We start from the raw sequence: 18,511 nt of genomic DNA, 5'->3' as shown, positions 1-18,511 counted from the left end.
TGAGGAGTGGCTGGTGGGTTTGAACCGCCAGCCATCTGGTGAGCAGTCAAGTGCCTTAGCCACTATGCTACCAGAGCTCCCTCTGTTGGCTAGTATTTTGTTAAAGATTTTTGCATCTATGCTCATGAGGATATTGGTCTGTAGTTTCCTTTCTAGTGGTGTCTTTCCTTGGTTTTGGTATTAGTATTATGCTTGCTTCATAAAATGGATTTGGGAATATTCCACCTTTTTCTGTGTTCTGGAATACTTGAGTAGCATAGGTGTCAACTTTTCTCTGAATATTTGATAGAATTCTCCAGTGAAGCCATCAGGGCCAGGACTTTTCTTTGTGGGAAGTTTTTTTTATGACCTTTTCAATTTCTTTTGTTATAAGCCTGTTCAAGTTTTCCATCTCTGAACCAGATAGTTTAAGTAGGTCTTGTGATTCTAGAAACTTGTCCATCTCTTCTAGGTTCTCAAATCTATCAGGGTACAGTTTTTCATAATATTCTGTCATTATCTTTTTTATTTCAGCTGGTTCTGTTGTGATGACACCCTTTTCATTTACAATTCTTGTGATTTGGATCGTCTCTCTTTTCTTTTGTTACATCTGCCGATGGTTTATCAATTTTATTAATCTTTTCAAAGAACCAGCTTTTTTTTTGTTGATTTTCTCTATTGTTTTTTTGTTTTCTGTTTCATTTATTTCTGCTCTGATCTTTGTTATTTCTTTGCTTCTAGATGCTGTAGGATTCTTTTGTTGTTCTGTTTCTAGTTGTTGGAGTTGATGAGTTAGAGTGTTGATTTTGTTTCTTTCCTCTTTTATGATGTATGCATTTATTGCTGTAAACTGTCCTCTGAGTACTGCTTTCACTGTGTCCCATAGGTTTTGGTAGGATGTATCTTCATTCTCATTTGTTTCTAGGAATTTTTTTATTTCAGTTTTTGTTTGTTCTATTACCCAGTAGTTTTTGAGCAGTGAGTTGTTCAGCTTCCATATGTTTGCTGTTTTTTCTTTGCTCTTCCTATTATTAATTTCTAATTTTATGGCATTGTAATATTTCAGTGCTTTTGAGGCATGTTTTATGTCCTAACATATGGTCTATTCTGGAGAAGGATCCATGTGCACTGGAGAAGTATGGGAATTGTGCTTTTGTTGGGTTAAATGCTCTATATATGTCTATGAGGTCAGGTTGGTTGATTGTATTGTTAAGTTTTTCTGTATCTTTGTTGAGTTTTTTTCTAGTTGACCTGTCCCTCTTTGAAAGTGGTATGTTAAAGTCTCCTACTACTATTGTAGAGTTGAATATTGTCCCTTTTAATTAATTCAGTTAATACTTGCTTCACATATTTTGGAGCACTTTCATTGGGTGTTTGGTCTCAAAACTTCTGCTGATTTTCTCAGTTTTTCAAATTATTAACATAAACTCTAAATGTACAGAGCAGTTCAAATCAGGACCAATAAAAAAGAAAAAATTTCCATATGGTGGAAGTTTGAGGAATCCCTTTAGTCATCCGCTCTGTAAATGTCATATATACCAATTTTAAGGCATTTAGTGCCAAATCACATTTCATAATTTTTCCAAATGTTACTTATCATTCTTAAAAGAAAAGAAAAGAAGAAGATAAACTCTAGCCAAAAAGGAAAGAACTACTTGGAGAGCAGAAATGGAGATAAGCAACCCTAACATTGCATTTTTCTTTGAAAGAAAGTGTCATTTCCCACAGAAACTTGGCTAACCTATTATATAGTCCCCCTATCATGGAAGGCCCATACACACATAAATATTTTTAGTTTTAGCATTTCTTGTCATTGGTCATGTGTAGTTGAGCTCTATGTTAGAGCCATTAAAAAACTTAGCAGAGAAATGAAATGTAGGACAGAGAGACAGCAATTGATTTAGCCTAAATGGAGCAAATGGGAGATGGTTTATACTGAACCAAGATAATATTGAATGGTACAGCAGTCTACCATGCCAATTTCAAACCAACTTACACATGTATCAAAGTTATGGAAAATCCAGTTTCTGGTCAGTGCTTTTCAGCCTCTCATCATATATATACACACACAAGCAAAAATCTAGCATGTCTTTTTCAGTTGGATTAACTATCAGGGTAGATTAACTAGCATTCAGATGAGTTCTAGTTAAAGTACATCAAAGACATGGGGTTTGCTAAGTTCTTTGGCAATGATAGGAGGGGAGATAGGAACCAAATTTGTAGAAGAGCTTCATGTATTCCTGACGCCCTTACATCTTGGCTTTTCTTTCTTCTACACTCACCACACCACCCCTTACAACAAACAACCCCACCCCCAGGCCTGGAAACTTGCAATAAACTGCAGCTGCCTAATTACTAAGCCCCACTTGAGTGTATGTAAGTCCCTGATGAACCTTAACCACAGTTAATATGTCCCTGAATAATGGAGAATTGGCTAAAGTTTATTTTAATAGTGATTCTTGCTTATCTGTATTCTGCCTTTCCTATACCCCTTTCATTTCCCCAATTAAATGAAAACTGACCACATATAAAATTTCTCAGTAACTTATACATTACACTTATAAACTGTAACATATACTGTACATTATACAGCTAGTTACTCATGTACATATATTTGCTTCCATATTCCCCATCTCTTCATGAGGAAACCTTACTGCTCTAAGTACTTAAATGTATGTGTGTGTGTGTGTATCTTTATACATACACTTTTAATCATGGTTAAGATATCATCTTCCAGTACATCTGGTGCTCTGGAGTTATTCTTTAATATCACGATTCTTCTTGGCACTGATCTAATAAGAGTTCTGAAACCTGCTAAGTGAAATCATATGTAGAAATCTTCAATACACATCTTTGTGGCTTTGGAGAAAGAAGGGAATTAGTGTGAAACCTGGAAATTTGTATTAAAGAGAAACCCTACATTTAAAAAAATTAAATGGCTGTCTTCAACTGATAAATTAATCTTGAAATTCTACCCATAATTTTCAAAATAAAGGCATTATAAATTTTACCACTTTGAAGAAAAGCAGACATGCCTCTCACTAACCCTACATTGGAGGAGCCATAAAATATCACCACTCTGATGAGTGGCCATGTTGAATTTTCCTTTATCTGAGCAGCCTTCCCTCCTAGGCCACTTTTAAAGATTTTCTTTTTATCAAATTTGAAAGCTGATTTAACAGGCCTTTTAGTTGAAAATGAAACTATAAAAACCCACCAAGAGGATCTTTGTCTTTAAACAAGTGAGTCCCAGATGGCTGCAGAGATTCTGTGGTTTCAGTGAGAGATGGCAAAATTCTCTTCTAAATCTCATGAAGTCCAGAGGTTCTGGAACAAGAGCAGTATGCATCTGTTGGCAGGCCTGGGCACACCAAGAAAGAAAAAAAAATCCCGCACCATCAAGTCAATTCCAGGTCATAGTGACCCAGTAGGACAGAGTAGTGGTTTTCAGCCTTTCATCTCATTTCAGCCCCATAGGGTTTCCAAAGCTATACATCTTTATGGAAACAGACTGCCACATCTTTCTCCCAAGGGGTGGCTGGTGGATTCGAACCACCAGCCATTTTGTTAATAGCCAAGTGCTTTAACCACTGCACCATGAGGGCTCCTACATCAAGAATAATAAGAGTTAAACACTGCTTCTGAGATTTCAAATGTGTTTTTCAAGTTAGGCTACATTATGACATCTGTGGTGTAGTAAATTACATAGTGTGGCTTTTCTAGCCATAAGTCTTTGTAAACTCCATGGTGGGATTTGCTATGAGCAACTGAGTAGCTCCTGATTGTTAAAGTTATCCACCTGGGGTATTTCTGTTGGGAACAGCACTAAGTAATTTTCTGGGAAGTTTGTTCACTCCCAGGTGTATATAATTCTGATGTTGGGATTGGTTAGTTTGGCCACTCTACCAGGCTTAAAAAGAGCCCTCCTAGAGGCAGAAGAAATCCCTCTCACTGTCAGCTGTGAGACGTGAGAGACACACACTGCTGAGAGAGAGACTGAGAGACAAGCACTGCTGGGAGAGAGACAGAGAGAGACTGTCGGTGGAGAGATGGTGGGCTGAGAGAGACTGAGTGTGTTCCTGAACTTGAATTTTAACCTGTTGGTTCCCTAATAAACCCCATAATCTGTGAGTTCTGTGTGGCCACTGCAGCGAATTCTCGAACCCAGCAGAGAGGTGGTGGGTGCTGCGGGAAGAACAGTTGGTATCAGGGTTGGTGAAAGAGCTGCAGGGGAACAGCATGTCTGGCCTCACAGGGACAGGCCTGTGGTTACTGATGGTGATTCTGTCTTCCTCTTGTAGGGTTAAAGGAGGTCAGGAGATGGCACATCCCTGCCCCTTTGGCAGCATCTTACCACTACTCATCTGTCAGTCTGTTGTACTGTGTTGGCTTGCGTTTTGCTGTGATGCTGGAAGCTATGCCACCAGTATTTCAAATACCAGTAGGGTCACCTGTGGTGGACAGGTTTCCACAGAGCTGACAGACTAGGAAGAAAGGCTTGGCTTTCACTTCTTGAAAAATTGACCACTGAATACCTATGAATAGCAGTGAAACATTGTCTGGTATAATGCCAAAAGATGAGCCCCTCAGGTTAGGAGGCACTCAAAATATGACTGGGGAATACCTGCCTCCTCAAAGTAGAGTCAACCTGCATGATATGGATGGAATAAAGCAATCTTGACCTTCATTTGCTGATGTGACACAACTCAAAATGAGAAGGAACAGCTGCGAACATTCATAATAATCAGAATATTAAATGTACAAAGTATGAATATAGGAAAATTGGAAGTTTGTCTGAAATGAACTGGAACACTAAAGATTGATATCCTAGGCAATAGTGCACTGAAACGGACTGTTATTGGCCATTTTGAATCAGACAGTCATATGGTCTATTATGCCGGGAATAACAAACTGAAGAGGAATGGCGTCACATTCATCATGAAAAGGAACACCTCAAGATCTACTCTGAAGTGCAATGCTGTTAGTGACAGGATAATATCCATATGCCTATAAGAAAACCAGTTAGTACTACTACTATTCAAATGTATGCACCAACCACTAAAGCCAAAGGTAAAGAAACTAAAAATGTTTTACCAACTTCTACAATCTGAAATTGACCAAACATGCAATCAGGATGTATTGATAATTACTGGTGACTGGAATGTGAAAGTTGGAAACAAAAAAGAAACGTTAGTAATTGAAAAATATGGCCTTGATGAAATAAATTACTCCAATCACAATATGAGAGAATTAGGCAAGAGCAGCAATTTACTTATTGCATATACCTTTTTTCAACAACAAAAATGTTGACCAGCCACATGGACCTTGCCAGATGGAATGTACAGGAATCAATTTGACTTACCTCTGTGGAAAGAGGCAATGGAGAAGGTCAATATCATCAGTCAAGACAAGGCAACTATGGACCAGATCATCAATTACTCATATACAAGTTTAAGTTGAAGCTGAAAAAATTTAATCCATGAAAGCCAACATATGACTTTGATTATATCCCACCTGAATTTAGATACCATCTGAAGAATAGATTTGACACAATGAACACTAGTGACCAAAGACCAGAGGAGTTGTGGGATGACATCAAGATCATACATGAAGGAACCAAAATGTCATTAAAAAGAAAGAAAGGAAGAAAAGACCACAATGGATGTTAGAATAGACTCTGAAACGTGCCCTTGAGCATAGAAAAAAGTGAATGGAAGAAATGATGACGTGTAAGAGCTTAACAAAAGATTTCAGAGGGCAGCTCGAGAAGACAAAGTATTATAATGAAATGTACAAAGACCTGGAGTTTGAAAATCAAAAGGGAACAACACGCATGGCATTTTTCAAGCTGAAAGAACTGAAGAAAAAATTCAAGCCTCGAATTGCAATATTGAAGGATCCTGTGGGGAAAATATTAGATGATGCAGAAAGCATCAAAAAAGATGGAAGGAATACAAAGAATCACCAAAAAGAATTGGTTGACATTCAGCCATTTTAAGAGGTAGCATATAATCAGTGATGGGAATTGATGGAATACCAATTGAGATGTTTCAACAAATGGATGTCGCTCTGGAGGCACTCAGTTGTATATGCCAAGAAATTTGGAAGACAGCTACTTGGCAACTGACTGGAAGAGATACTGTTTGTGCCCATTCCAAAGAGAAGTGATCCAACAGAATGTAGAAATTATCGAACAGTATCTTTAATATTACATGCAAATAAACTTTTGCTGACAGTGACTCAAAAGCAGTTACAGTGGTATAGAGACAGGGAAATGCCAGAAATTCAAAACTGGGTTCAGAAGAGGATATAGAATGAGAGATATCATTGCTGATTTTGGCTAAAAGCAAAGAATACCAAAAAGATGTTTATCTGTGTTTTATTGGCTATGCAAAGACATTGGACTGGGTGGATCATAACAAATTATGGATAACATTGTGAAGAATGGGAATTCCATTCTTAATTGTGCTCATGAAGAACTTGTACATAGACCAAGAGTCTGTCATTCAAACAGAACTAGGGAATGCTGTGTGGTTTAAAATCAGGAAAGGTGTATGTCAGGGTTCTATCTTTTCACCATACTTACTTAAGCTGTATGCTAAGCAGATAATCTGAGAAGCTGGACTATATGAAGAGGGATGCAGCACCAGGATTAGGAGAAGACTCATTAACAACCTGTGATATGCAGAAGGCAGAACCTTGCTTGCTGAAAGTGAAGAAGGTTTGAAGCACCTACTGCAGACTTCAGTATGGATTACACCTCAACATAAAACAAAAATCCTCACATCTGAACCATTGAGCATCATTATGATAAATGGAGAAAAGATTGAAGTTGTCAGGGATTTCATTTTACTTGGATCCACAATCACTGCCCATGGAAACAGTAGTCAAGAAATCAGATGATATATTGCACTGGGCAAATATGCTGGAAAGACCTCTTTAAAGTGTAAAAGAACAAAGATGTCATTTTGAAGACTAAGGTGTGCCTGACTGAACCCATGATTTTTTTTTCAGTAGCCCTCATATGCATTGAATAAGAAAGATCAAAGAAGAATGGATGCATTTGAGTTGTGGTGTTAGCAGAGAATATTGAAAATACCAGAGACTGCCAGAAGAACAAACAAGTCTGTCTCGGAAGAAGTACAGCTGGAATGCTTTTTACAAGCAAGAATGACCAGACTTCGTCTCCTATACTTTGGTCACATTGGCAGAAGGGTCCAGTCCCTGGAGAGGGATATCATACTTAGTAAAGTAATGTGTCAATGAAAAAGGGGAAGAACCTCAACAAGGTAGATTGCCACAGTGGCTGCAATGACGGGCTGAAGCATAGCAAAGGTTGTGAGGATGGCGTCAGACCAGGCAGTGTTTTGTTCTGTTGTACGTAAGGTCGATGTGAATCGAAACCAACTCAGTGGAACCTAAGAACAAGAACATGACATCAGAGGACTCATCGTGGGTTCTAATAACCCCTAGTATATGCTGACGAAAAGTTTGCCTATTAATTTAGGACTCATGGTCCCATTGACCTTTATGCTTGTTATTGTGAATCCATTGTTTTAAAAGATTGTATCTATGAGAAGTGTACCAGTTAAGCACACTTGGTTTTACAAATATGTTCCTTCTAAAGAAAATTGAAAAGAATATGAGACAGAGCAGGAAAATAAGTGTTTAAGAAAATGCTAAAACTCATTGTTCAAATAAGGCATGTGAAAGCAACAATAACATTTCATTTTTGATCTGTCAATCTAGCATATTTGTTTTGGGTAAATAATGATTCATTCATAAATAGTTACTCATATTTGTGTTAATGATAGCTCATTAAAAATGGTGGCATCAACAAGAAAAATAAATTTTAAAAAATAAAAATTTAATAATGGTGACCAAGTTCTCAATGGCATAGGAAAATATTCGCTTTATCGATTAGGATGCTTTCGACTTCAAATTGCAAAGTATACTTTTTAATCCTCGTAACAAGATAGTGAGGCAGATACTATTATTATTCCTATTTTACATTTATTACATAACAGGAAGAGAGAAGGTTGGCAGATTCGGAGTCAGTTGATTAAGCAGTGGTATCTGCTTCTCTGCCATGTTCTTTGATTTGCCTTCCTGGTCTCAAGATAGTTACGAAACTTTTACATCCTCTCATAACATCTTTTGTGACAGAAAGGGAGGAGGGTTTTCTCTCCTCAAATTGTTTCCCATATTATCAATGAGTCAAATCTTTCTCAGCACTTTTAACAGTCCTCCCTTCTCATATTATTATCCAGAACAGAGCCCTATGTCCACCCCTAAACCAATACTGGCAAAAGGAGAATGGGATTGCCCTGAGTAGCTGGTACCGATTCTGACTCAGCCATAAGAGCTGGGTGTTGTGTCTGATGCCCCTGAGTATTTTGACACCTAAACCAAATCATCAGGATTTTTACCAGCAAGGGATGAAAAGGAGGGACCAGCTATCGAGAAGGAAACCAACAATGTCGGCTACATTTATGTTATAATGGGAAGTCTTCATTCTCTTTTTCGTAGTTTTTAAGTTTCCTTCAATGAGTAGGTATTACTTTTATGAGAGGCAGACTATCAGGGTGTTTATCAGCACAGACTCTGAGCCAGACTCTCTGGGTAATATCAGGCCAGTTATTCAACATCTCTGTGTTTCTGTTTTCTCCTTAAGAAGAAGGGAAATCATTGTAACATCTTCTTTAAGATTCCTGTGAGAATGAAACAATTAATTTGTGAAAATGCTTAGAATTGTAAGTACACTGTATGTGTTAGTTAATGTCATCATTTTATGATCTGGAAAAAATGCTTTAAATGAGGAAATCCAATCTGTGAAAGTCCCATTTTCCCCAATCATCATGATTATTCATATAAAAGAAGGATTTTGCTACCTAAAAGTATTCATTACATAAGAATAAAATTGTGTCAACTTTTTAGCTTAATTCAGTTTAAGAAACATTTCTTAATACCTACTATGAACTATACCTTTAACTGTATACAAAGCTGGATTTAATGAATAGCTGGGTTCCATGAGTTTAATGGATAATTCTGTCTGTCTGTCTGTCTGTGTATGTGTGTTAAAGATGCATACTCCTACAATGCTGACAAAACCTGAATAAAATAAAATATAATTAGGTAAAATCCTATCTGAGTTACAGATTATATTATCATTTACACAGATCTCTTGTTAGAGTAGGGATAGAATAAGTCCTTGGGAGTCATCTTCAAGGAACAGATTTGATCAGTTGCCCTAGTTTCCAGAACTAAAGGCTTGCTTCCGTCCCATCCTTTTTGACTGCTATATGATGTTGACTGACCACCTCCTGGTCAGTCACTTTTCTCCTAGCTTCAAACTATTATGTTCACATCCAGACTCCTTGACCCCTCTTCTCCAACCTCTTCTCTGGCTTTTTTCCCTGAGTCTGCCCCAAAAGTATGGGTCAGTTGCTGGATTTGAGCCTTTGTTCTTTCCCAGCAAAACGTTTTTTCTCTAGTGTACATTTCCGAGACTCATTTCACAAGTCTTTCTCCTCAACTCTGCCTTCTCCCTTAAGCACTGGATCTGTGTTTCTGACTGGGCACCAGACCCTGCCTATGTGTCTTGTCTGTTGAGTACTGCAAACTCAGCATGACCAAAGCAAATTCATTCTCTCCTTCCAAATCCCTCTTTCTTATTGTACTCTCTAATTAAGCAAATAACTTCATTTTCTTTCCATTAATATCAACATAATTTACTCTGTCTGAACTATTATAAATTTCCAATTAATGAAGTTTGAATTAAATAAGACTTTATATATTTATTATCTTTTAGATTATCATCTGTGGGAGACAGATCATATGCAGTTACTTGTCTCAAAGCATAGAACTCAAAGTTGTCCAGCATTACATTGGACAAGATGGACAAGCTGTGGTTCGAGAACATTTTGACTGCCTCACAGCCAAACAGAAATTGCCTTCATACATACTGGAAAACAATGAACTGACAGAGCTGTGTGTGAAGGCCAAAGGAGATGAAGATTGGTCAAGAGATGTGTGCCTAGAATCCAAGGCCCCCGAGTATAGCATTGTCATTCAGGTATGAGTAGTAGTACAACCTAGGATAGAGTAACTTTAAAATTAAATTGTTCTCAGTGTGTTCTTTACTTTTGCCAGCACTTAGTTTACTAAAAGTGATATATGCAGAAGTAAAATGCAGAAAGGTTTTGAATAGCACTTCTCAAGCCATTTCCTCCCCATCCCATATCAACCCGTCTGCAGCAGTTCCACTAGTTCTTAAAGCCAAGACTCTGTCCCTGTCAGATGGAGAGGAGTAATATCTTGAAAAAGACCTTGATGCACTGGGGCTGGGGAATGGTGGGGGATAGGGTGGTGTCCTCCCTGCTTGAGAAGTTCTGTGATGGTCTATTCCTTTTTTAACTCCTCTGTCTCAACCATCATCACTGTCACTCCCATAAAGGACACATCTTCTCTTTCATTCTCTCCCTCAGTCTTCCATCAATCTCTTCTCAAACAAAGTCTTTGTCTTTATGGAAAGAATTGGTCCCATCAGCTCCGTGCACATTCACCTTATGCCATAAAGAAGTCTGTTTTTGCTTAGTTGTTGTCTTTTTCTTTAATATCTATTTTCTTATGACTTTAAATTATTTTTTTAACCTCCAGTGTGATGCATCTATGTTTTATTTTCATTAAATAGTAAACTGTTTAGTATTTAATAGGATCTTTTTTAATCTCCTGTGCAGGTGCCGTCTTCAAACAGTTCCATTATTTATGTGTGGTGCACAGTTTTGACTTTAGAACCCAACTCTCAAGTCCAGCAACGAATGGTGAGTGCTTTCCCAATCCTAAAATATGGTATATGACTCTGACCTTTCCTGTTCTGAAATAAATTGTCAGAGTGACCCAGAGAAGAGATTTATTACAGGTTTGTTTCAGCATCAAACAGCTGGAATACTGCAACAAAGCAAATATGAAAGTTGTTCTGTCCTTTTATTTTTATAGATTGTGTTCAGCCCTCTTTTTATCATGAGAAGTCATCTTCCAGACCCCATTATCATACATTTGGAGAAAAGGAGTCTGGGATTGAGTGAGACACAAATTATTCCAGGAAAAGGGCAGGAAAAACCACTGCAAAACATAGAACCTGACCTTGTACATCACCTAACATTTCAAGCAAGGTACTGGAAAAATCCCTGCATCTTCCTAAGAGAACTTCTATAAAAAAATAGCCTTGTACTATTGAGGGGTGGGGGTAGGGTGGGAAATGGAGTTTGGTTGGTTGATGTGTTTGTTTTGATATGATTTCTTACTCTATTAGAATATTATTTTTAATTTGCCTTGTCGAGTGTTCTGTTGGGAACTCTGATAGCATAGTGGTTAAAGCATTCAGCTGCTAACCAGACGGTCAGTGGTTTGAACCCACCAGCTGCCCCACAGGAGAAAGATGGGGCAGTCTACTTCCTTAAAGATTTATAGCCTTGGCAACCCAGTGGGGCAGTTCTACTTTGTCCTAAAGGGTCACTATGAGTCAGAATCCACTTGATGGCAGTGAGTTTGGATATTACATATTTTTTTATTTAGTGTTCTCTTGGAGCCGGTGGCACAGCAGTTAAGCGCTCAGATGCTAAATGAAAGATAGGCAATTCAGACCCACCAGAGGCTCCATGGGAAAAAAGACCTCTCAATCTTATCCTATAAAAATGTATAGCCTAGAAAACCCTCTGGGGCAGTTCTACTCTGTCATACAGAGTCACTGTGTGTTAGAATTCACTCGATGGCACACAACACAATACACACACAGTCTTGTTTTAGGAGTCCCTGGGTGGCACAAATGGTTGAGCACTTGACTATTAGCCAAGAGGTTGGTGGTTTGAACCCACCCAGAGGTACCTCAGAAGACCAGCCTGGCAGTCTGCCTTGAAAGAGCACAGCCTTGAAAACTCTACGGAGCAGTTCTACCCTGCACATAAGGGGTCACCATGAGTCAGAATCAACTTGATGGCAGTTAACAACAACCACCCATTAAAAAACCCATTGCCAGCAAGTCGATTCTGACTCATAGTTACCCTATGGGACAGGGGACCCATAGGGTCGACTTTCTAAGGCTTTGATCTTTACAGAAACAGTTTGCCACATCCTTCTCCTGCAGAGCAGCTGGTGAGTTCCACTGCCAGCCTTTCAGTTAACAGTCAGACGCCACTTGGGTGTCTTAGCAACAACAACAATGGTATTCTCTTATTCTCTTCTGAAGTTTTAGATAAAGTTCAGCCACTCGCAGTAAGCTTAGAAGTAACCAAGAGGGATCACACAGAAAATTTAATCAACACGTAATTTCTATAGGGGAAGAAGAGATGAATAAAGATCTCACCCAGACCCCAAGGATCAGAAGAGGAAGAAGAAAAGCCAGGGCCCAGATTATCCAGAAGCTTTTATCAGTACCTCAGTAACCAAGTTTTCCAATAAATTGAAGACCACATTGGAAATCTGATACCTTTTTTGCTTTTTCTTCCCATTTCATAGAGAAGAAGATGATCCTTCAGATTGTGCTGTTCCCATCTCAACATCCCTCATTAAACAAATAGCCACTAAGATACACCCTGAAGGCACAGTTAATCAGATCCTTACAGAATTCTATGGGCCAGAAAAATCCCTTCAACCCATGTGGCCCTATAATAAGAAAGATTCTGACAGGTAATGTTCTCCAGCAATCTTTTCCGATAATGTTTCTCAACATTAAGAAATAAATGATCACTCAGAAAAAGGTTAGAGATCATGAAAGATGGGGGGGGGGAGAGTAGATATTTGCATGTCTGATCTTTTATGATCTAGTCTAGTAAGTGTATTTTGTAGATTTCTTTATGCATAATTTAGAACACAATTACATGAAAAGTTGCTTTCTCTTGGATACAAATTCAGCATTGGATGACTGGTGTGAAGAGGTATCATGCAGGATCATTGTGTATCTGGAATCCTTAAGCATATTTTGTGAATGCCGAAATCTTCATATTTCATTGATTCTCTTGGATGTGGTATTTGGAACAGGAATGAACAGCTGAGTCAGTGGGATAGCCCAATGCGAGTAAAGCTGTCAGTCTGGAAGCCATATGTTAAAACCTTGTTGATAGAACTTCTACCCTGGGCTCTGCTTATCAATCAGTCCAAGTGGGACCTCTGGCTGTTTGAAGGAGAGAAAATTGTTCTCCAGGTTCCTGCTGGCAAAATTATTATCCCTCCTAACTTTCAGGTATTATAATTTTTTAACCTAATACGAATTCTTTTCTCTCAACAACTAGCTTTTATTCTGAGGTTGCATTTATATTTTTAACACAATGAGTTACTTGTGGAAAACTGTCCTCTTAAATGCATACATAAGGGGTGTGGAATGTTCTTTGCTATACAAAGACATTTCAGATTTCAGCTGTCTTTGTTTTCCCGTCAGCAATATTCATGCTTGAGTTATCATTCAATTTGATAACTTGTACTAGTTACATTCTCATTTCCATAGTGTACAGGATATTTGACAGGCATTAGAGTTGGTCTGTCCAGGATGTATTGAAGATGTAGAGGCATGTTATGTGTTAAACCGACCCTTAGATGTTCTTCGTGGTTCTTACACAAATTCTCTGAGATCTGCAAGATGGACAGGAGTTAAGGGTTTCAGGGCAGTCATTTTTGTTAGGGCTTTCTTTTCCTTTACAAATTGACTGGGATTGCCATAATTACAAGTATCCACCCAGTTGTTGGTGATGACAGCATGGAATCATTACGAACACAGGGAGAAAAACCTAATTGTGAAACAAAATTTCATAGGAAGACTAAATTCCATGACAAGAGACCTTTCTTTATAAGGCTAGACCATATCAAGAAGACACATAAGTCTATAAGAAAACAGAGTTAAAAGGAACTCCAAATAAATGTTTTATGTTTTCCTAAAAGGAGAAAGTTTCAGAGGAGTTGTTGTTGTGTGTTTGTTTGTTGTTTTCACTCCAGTCCATAAACATCTTTATTAAATTGCATCCTTTTTTCCATTTTTTTTAAGTAATCAGCTACTACTTAATGGAATTGGAATCTTGATCTACATAGACCTAATGTTAAATATTATTCTCTTGTCAAATGAGATTAAATCTTCAGTTTTTAAGCCTTTGAAATTTATAGGATAGTCACGGTTTGAGGTTTTTTATTTTTGTTTTCCCCTTCTATAACTGTGAATGAATTCTATTGTCAATCAAAAAAGACATTGGGAACCAAAATAAAATGTATGCTGACATTACTCCAAAAAAAATTAATTAATTAAAATAAAGAAAAACTATAAAGATATTTGGTTGCCTTAGCAGAACTATTATACAATATAAAAATAATTCCTGAAGATTGAGGTAAAAAATAACAAAGTTAAGAAAAGAACTTTATAATTGAGGCATTATTTTTCCAGGAAGCTTTTCAAATTGGAATATATTGGGCAAATACAAACACTGTGCACAAGTCCATAGCAATTAAACTGGTTCATGACCTAACATCTCCAAAGTGGAAAGATGGAGGTAACGGTGAAGTTGTGACACTGGACGAAGAAGGGTTTGTTGATGCTGAAATAAGACTTGGTGCTTTCCCAGGACATCAGAAGGTAAGATCAAGTCTGTGTTGCTCAAGGGAAAAATAGCATGCCATCCCCTTACCCTGTCTTAAATGAGTTGAACCTTTTCTTTTTTGATCCCTTTTGGATATTACTTGTTCTAAACAATTTATAACAGTGAAACACTTGATATCTTAACTTCTCAGAACTTTCCATTTTACAATGGGTTTTTTTTCTTTACCAATGATAAATGCTGTGTCACATAATTTATCCAGTAACTGCTCTATTTCAGAACACTCAGCAGTCACTTGATTTATAATAGGGGGCCTGGGGAGGGGAGATGAACTTACTCCAGAATATCCACAAATTGTACTTGGCCTCGTTTTTTTTTTAGAACAGGAAGTAGTGTTGCTGACATTCTGAATCTGAGTGGAAAGACAGAGGTGACAGCAGCAGGTTATGTTCCTGGAAAAGGTGTATCCTGAGCAAAAGGCTCCCAGTCTCTACTGATTTTCCCACCAAACCAATGTTGTAAGAGAGAGTGGTGTTCTTGAACAAAGGGCTGGTACCCATCCTTTAAGAGGCATGAATACAAAAAACATACTTAATCAGTTGTTTAAATACAAATGCTATATGCTATTCAGCATAAGGGGAGCTCTGGTAGCATAGTGCCTAAGGCATTTGACTGCTAACCAGAAGGCTGGCAGTTCAAAGCCACCAGCCACTCCTCGGAAGGAAGGTTGGGCAATCTACTTCCGTAGCGATACTGCCTTAGAAACCCAAGGAGGGGTCGCTATGAGTCGGATCCAACTCCACAGCAGTGAGTTTGAGTTATTCAGCATAAGTCTTTCCTAAAGTCCATGAGAACAAATTAAGCTGAATAATAGAGTTAAGTAATCACATTAAATTGTATGTATGAAAGTACAGTCTCATAGTGTATCAGGTAGAGTTTTCATAACTGTATTAAATTGTCTTCATTGTTTTAGCTGTCCCAAATTCAGAAAAAGAAGGAATACGTCATTAGGAAAGTAGAATTCAGAATGACCTTTCTCTGGGGAGAAGTTAGATTTTTACAGGCATCTTTGAAGAGCCTTTTGAGAAAATAAATTTCCTTAATACAAACAAGTTGGTTTTCCCTCAGTATTCAAGGCTGGTATCCATTTCCTCTGAGTTGTATGGACAACACATGTTTCTGCTCTGCCAACCAAAGTGCTGTAACATGGGTATAAATTGCAAAGAGCTGTGAGTGTGAATCACCCAAAGTTGAATAGTTGTAAGTTGAGAACTACCATCAAAACCTGGAAAAAATACACAAACACTCAGTACCTCCAGCACCTCACAAAGTGGCCACAGCAAATGCTGAATAAATGTTTGAGAATAACTCAATGAACTGTTGGAAACAATCTTGACATCTCATTATTCTTTAGTAGTGATTCTCAAACATTTTGGTCTTAGGACCCCTTACCGTCTTAATATTGAGAAACCAAAGACTGTATTTCCGTGGGTTATATCTACTGATACTTAACCAAATCAGAAATCAAAAGAGACATTTTTAAAGCAAAGAATACACAAGTATGCATTCCACTCGGCATCAGAGTGATGACTTTATCACACACCATGTAGCCTCTGGAAAAGTCTACTGTACACTCATGAGAGAAATAGAATGCAAAAGATGAATAATATCATAGTATTATAAGAATCGTTTTGCTCTTGGGACCTGCTGAAAAGGTCTCAGAGACTCCTGCAAGGGTTCCCCAGACCAAACTTTGAGGTCTGCTTTCCTATAGCAAATCTCACATTGATCGATAATTATAAGTTATTAGAATCTACTGTTTGAATATTCTTAGCCAAATTCTATTCTTTATTTACCATTCAGTGTATGGTACGAGTCTTTTTTTTTTTATTTTTTAATTGTGATTTGGGTGAAAGTTTACAGAGTAATTTCATTTTCCATACAGAAGGTCGTACACATTTTGTTTCATGACGTTGCCTACAATTTCCCACAATGTAACAGCTCTCTTCCTACTTCGTCCCCATAGTTACCTCTTCCCTATGTCCTTGCCTCTCATGAACTCCTGCCCCCTGAGCAGTCTCCCTGTGCATACACTGCCCTTCTGTTCTCCCATGATTGATCTCTCCATATGCCGGTCTTTTATTTGGCTGGAAGCCACAAGAGTTCAATTCCAGACCTAAAGGAAAGCTAGGGGCCATAGAGTCAGAGGTTTCACTAGGCCCTATCAGACCAGTGAGTCTGGTCTTTCTTTATTTTTTTTAATAATTTTGAGTTTTGTTCCACATTGTTCTTCCGCTCTATCCAGGATGTCCTACACAGAAAACCCTCTGAGTGGTTGACAATGGTAGCTGGGCACCATCTAGTTCTTCTGGTCAGTATGAGTCTTTTTAAGAGTATGGAAATAAGAATTTTCTTTCACTTAAAGTAGTTCTACCAATATCTTATTTAAAAGCTTATGTCTTAATTATCTGGTGCTACTCTAACAGAAATACCACAAGTAAATGGTTCGACAAACAGGAATCTGTTCTCTCACAGGTTAAGAGACGAGAAGTCCAAGTTAAGAGTGCCAGCTCTAAGAGAAGGTTTTATCACTCCTTCAGCTCTGGGTGAAGATTTTTGTCTCCAACATCTGTGGGCCCAGAGACCCCTGGAGGTGTCTATATGTCTTGGCATCAGTCTTCCTCTGGGTTTAGGAATTTCTCAACACTGGGACCCTGGGTCCAAAGATGTACTCTGTTCCCAGCTCATCTTTCTTGGTGGTAGTCAGGTCCCTCCTTCTCTCCCTTTATCTCTTGTAAAAGATGATACAGGCCACACCTCAGATAAATTCCCCTTATGTCAGATCAGGGCTTTGACCTGAATAAGGGTGTTGCATTCCACCCTAGTTCCTTACAACTGATTGGCTGATCACATCATGGGGGGAGATTACATCATTACATAATTGCCAAATTACACTATCACATAACTACCAAACCACTGAGAGTCATGGTTCAGTCAAGTTGACACATATTTTGAGGGGACACAGCTCAATCCATGACACTATAGATGGAATAGAGAAATCAGGAAAATGAGGGCTGAGAAGGTCATTTTAATTAGGGATTAGGCCATTGCTTTGGAAGAATGGTGGGGATAGAAGCTAGACTAAGTATGAGGGTTTGGGGGTATTTGGCTAGGAAGGAGAAGATTGACCAGCAGTTTGATGGAGATAGTGGAGTCAAGGTTTTCTTTTATTTATTGATTGATTGATTGAGATTTGGGTGAAAATTTACAGAGCAAATTCACTTTCCATACAGCAGTTTGCATATACTTTGTCTCATGACATTGACCACAGTTTACCACAATGCAACAGCTCCCCTCCCACTTCCTCCCCATAGTTACATCTCCCCAGTGTCCATCCCTTCATGGACTCCTGCCCCCTGAGCTGTCTCCCTGTGCATAGGTAGCCCTTCTTTCGCAATGATTATTCTCTCCAAGGAGTGTATCTACCTCAGGTAAATGTTCAACTCATATGCCTGTCTTCTGTTTGGCTGGAAACCACAGGTGTCGGTTCAATTCCAGATCTGAAGGGCAGCTAGGCACCATAATCTCAGTGGTCCCACCAGGCTCTATCGGACAAGCAATCCTGGTCCCCCACACACACACACTCTTTTTCTTTGTCCAAATGATTTTGAGTTTTGTTCCATATTGTTCTCCCTCTCTATCCAGGATCCCCTACAAAGATCCCCTTCCAAGTGGATGACAGTGGTAGCCGGGCACCATCTAGTTCTTCTGGTCTCATAGTCATATAGGCTGCAGATCGGATGGTCTACCAGTCGCTCGGACTAATTGTTTCCATAAATTTTGGTTTTCTTCATTCTTCTTTGCTCTGGACAAGGAGAAACCCATTGTTGCATCTAGATGGCAGCTTGCTAGCTTTTAAGATCCCAGTCACTACTCACCAAAGTAGGAGGTGGAAC

General features: G+C 38.5%; 1 protein-coding gene across 1 annotated transcript in view; it reads left to right on the top strand.

Moving 5' to 3' along the window:
- Nucleotides 1-18,511, top strand: part of VPS13B (vacuolar protein sorting 13 homolog B) — a 1,115,876-nt gene that overhangs the window by 1,028,810 nt on the left and 68,555 nt on the right. Inside the window, exons 44-49 of the mRNA XM_007934836.2 lie at nt 9,791-10,054; nt 10,719-10,802; nt 10,978-11,153; nt 12,496-12,666; nt 13,018-13,219; nt 14,405-14,593. Coding sequence (XP_007933027.1) covers nt 9,791-10,054; nt 10,719-10,802; nt 10,978-11,153; nt 12,496-12,666; nt 13,018-13,219; nt 14,405-14,593 — 1,086 coding nt within the window. The remainder of the gene's footprint in view (nt 1-9,790; nt 10,055-10,718; nt 10,803-10,977; nt 11,154-12,495; nt 12,667-13,017; nt 13,220-14,404; nt 14,594-18,511) is intronic.

This window comes from Orycteropus afer, unplaced genomic scaffold (assembly GCF_000298275.1).
Source record: "Orycteropus afer afer isolate SDZICR_OR568_19922 unplaced genomic scaffold, OryAfe1.0 scaffold00021, whole genome shotgun sequence".
Lineage (NCBI taxonomy): Eukaryota > Metazoa > Chordata > Mammalia > Tubulidentata > Orycteropodidae > Orycteropus > Orycteropus afer.
This window is presented reverse-complemented; position numbering and strand designations above follow the sequence as displayed.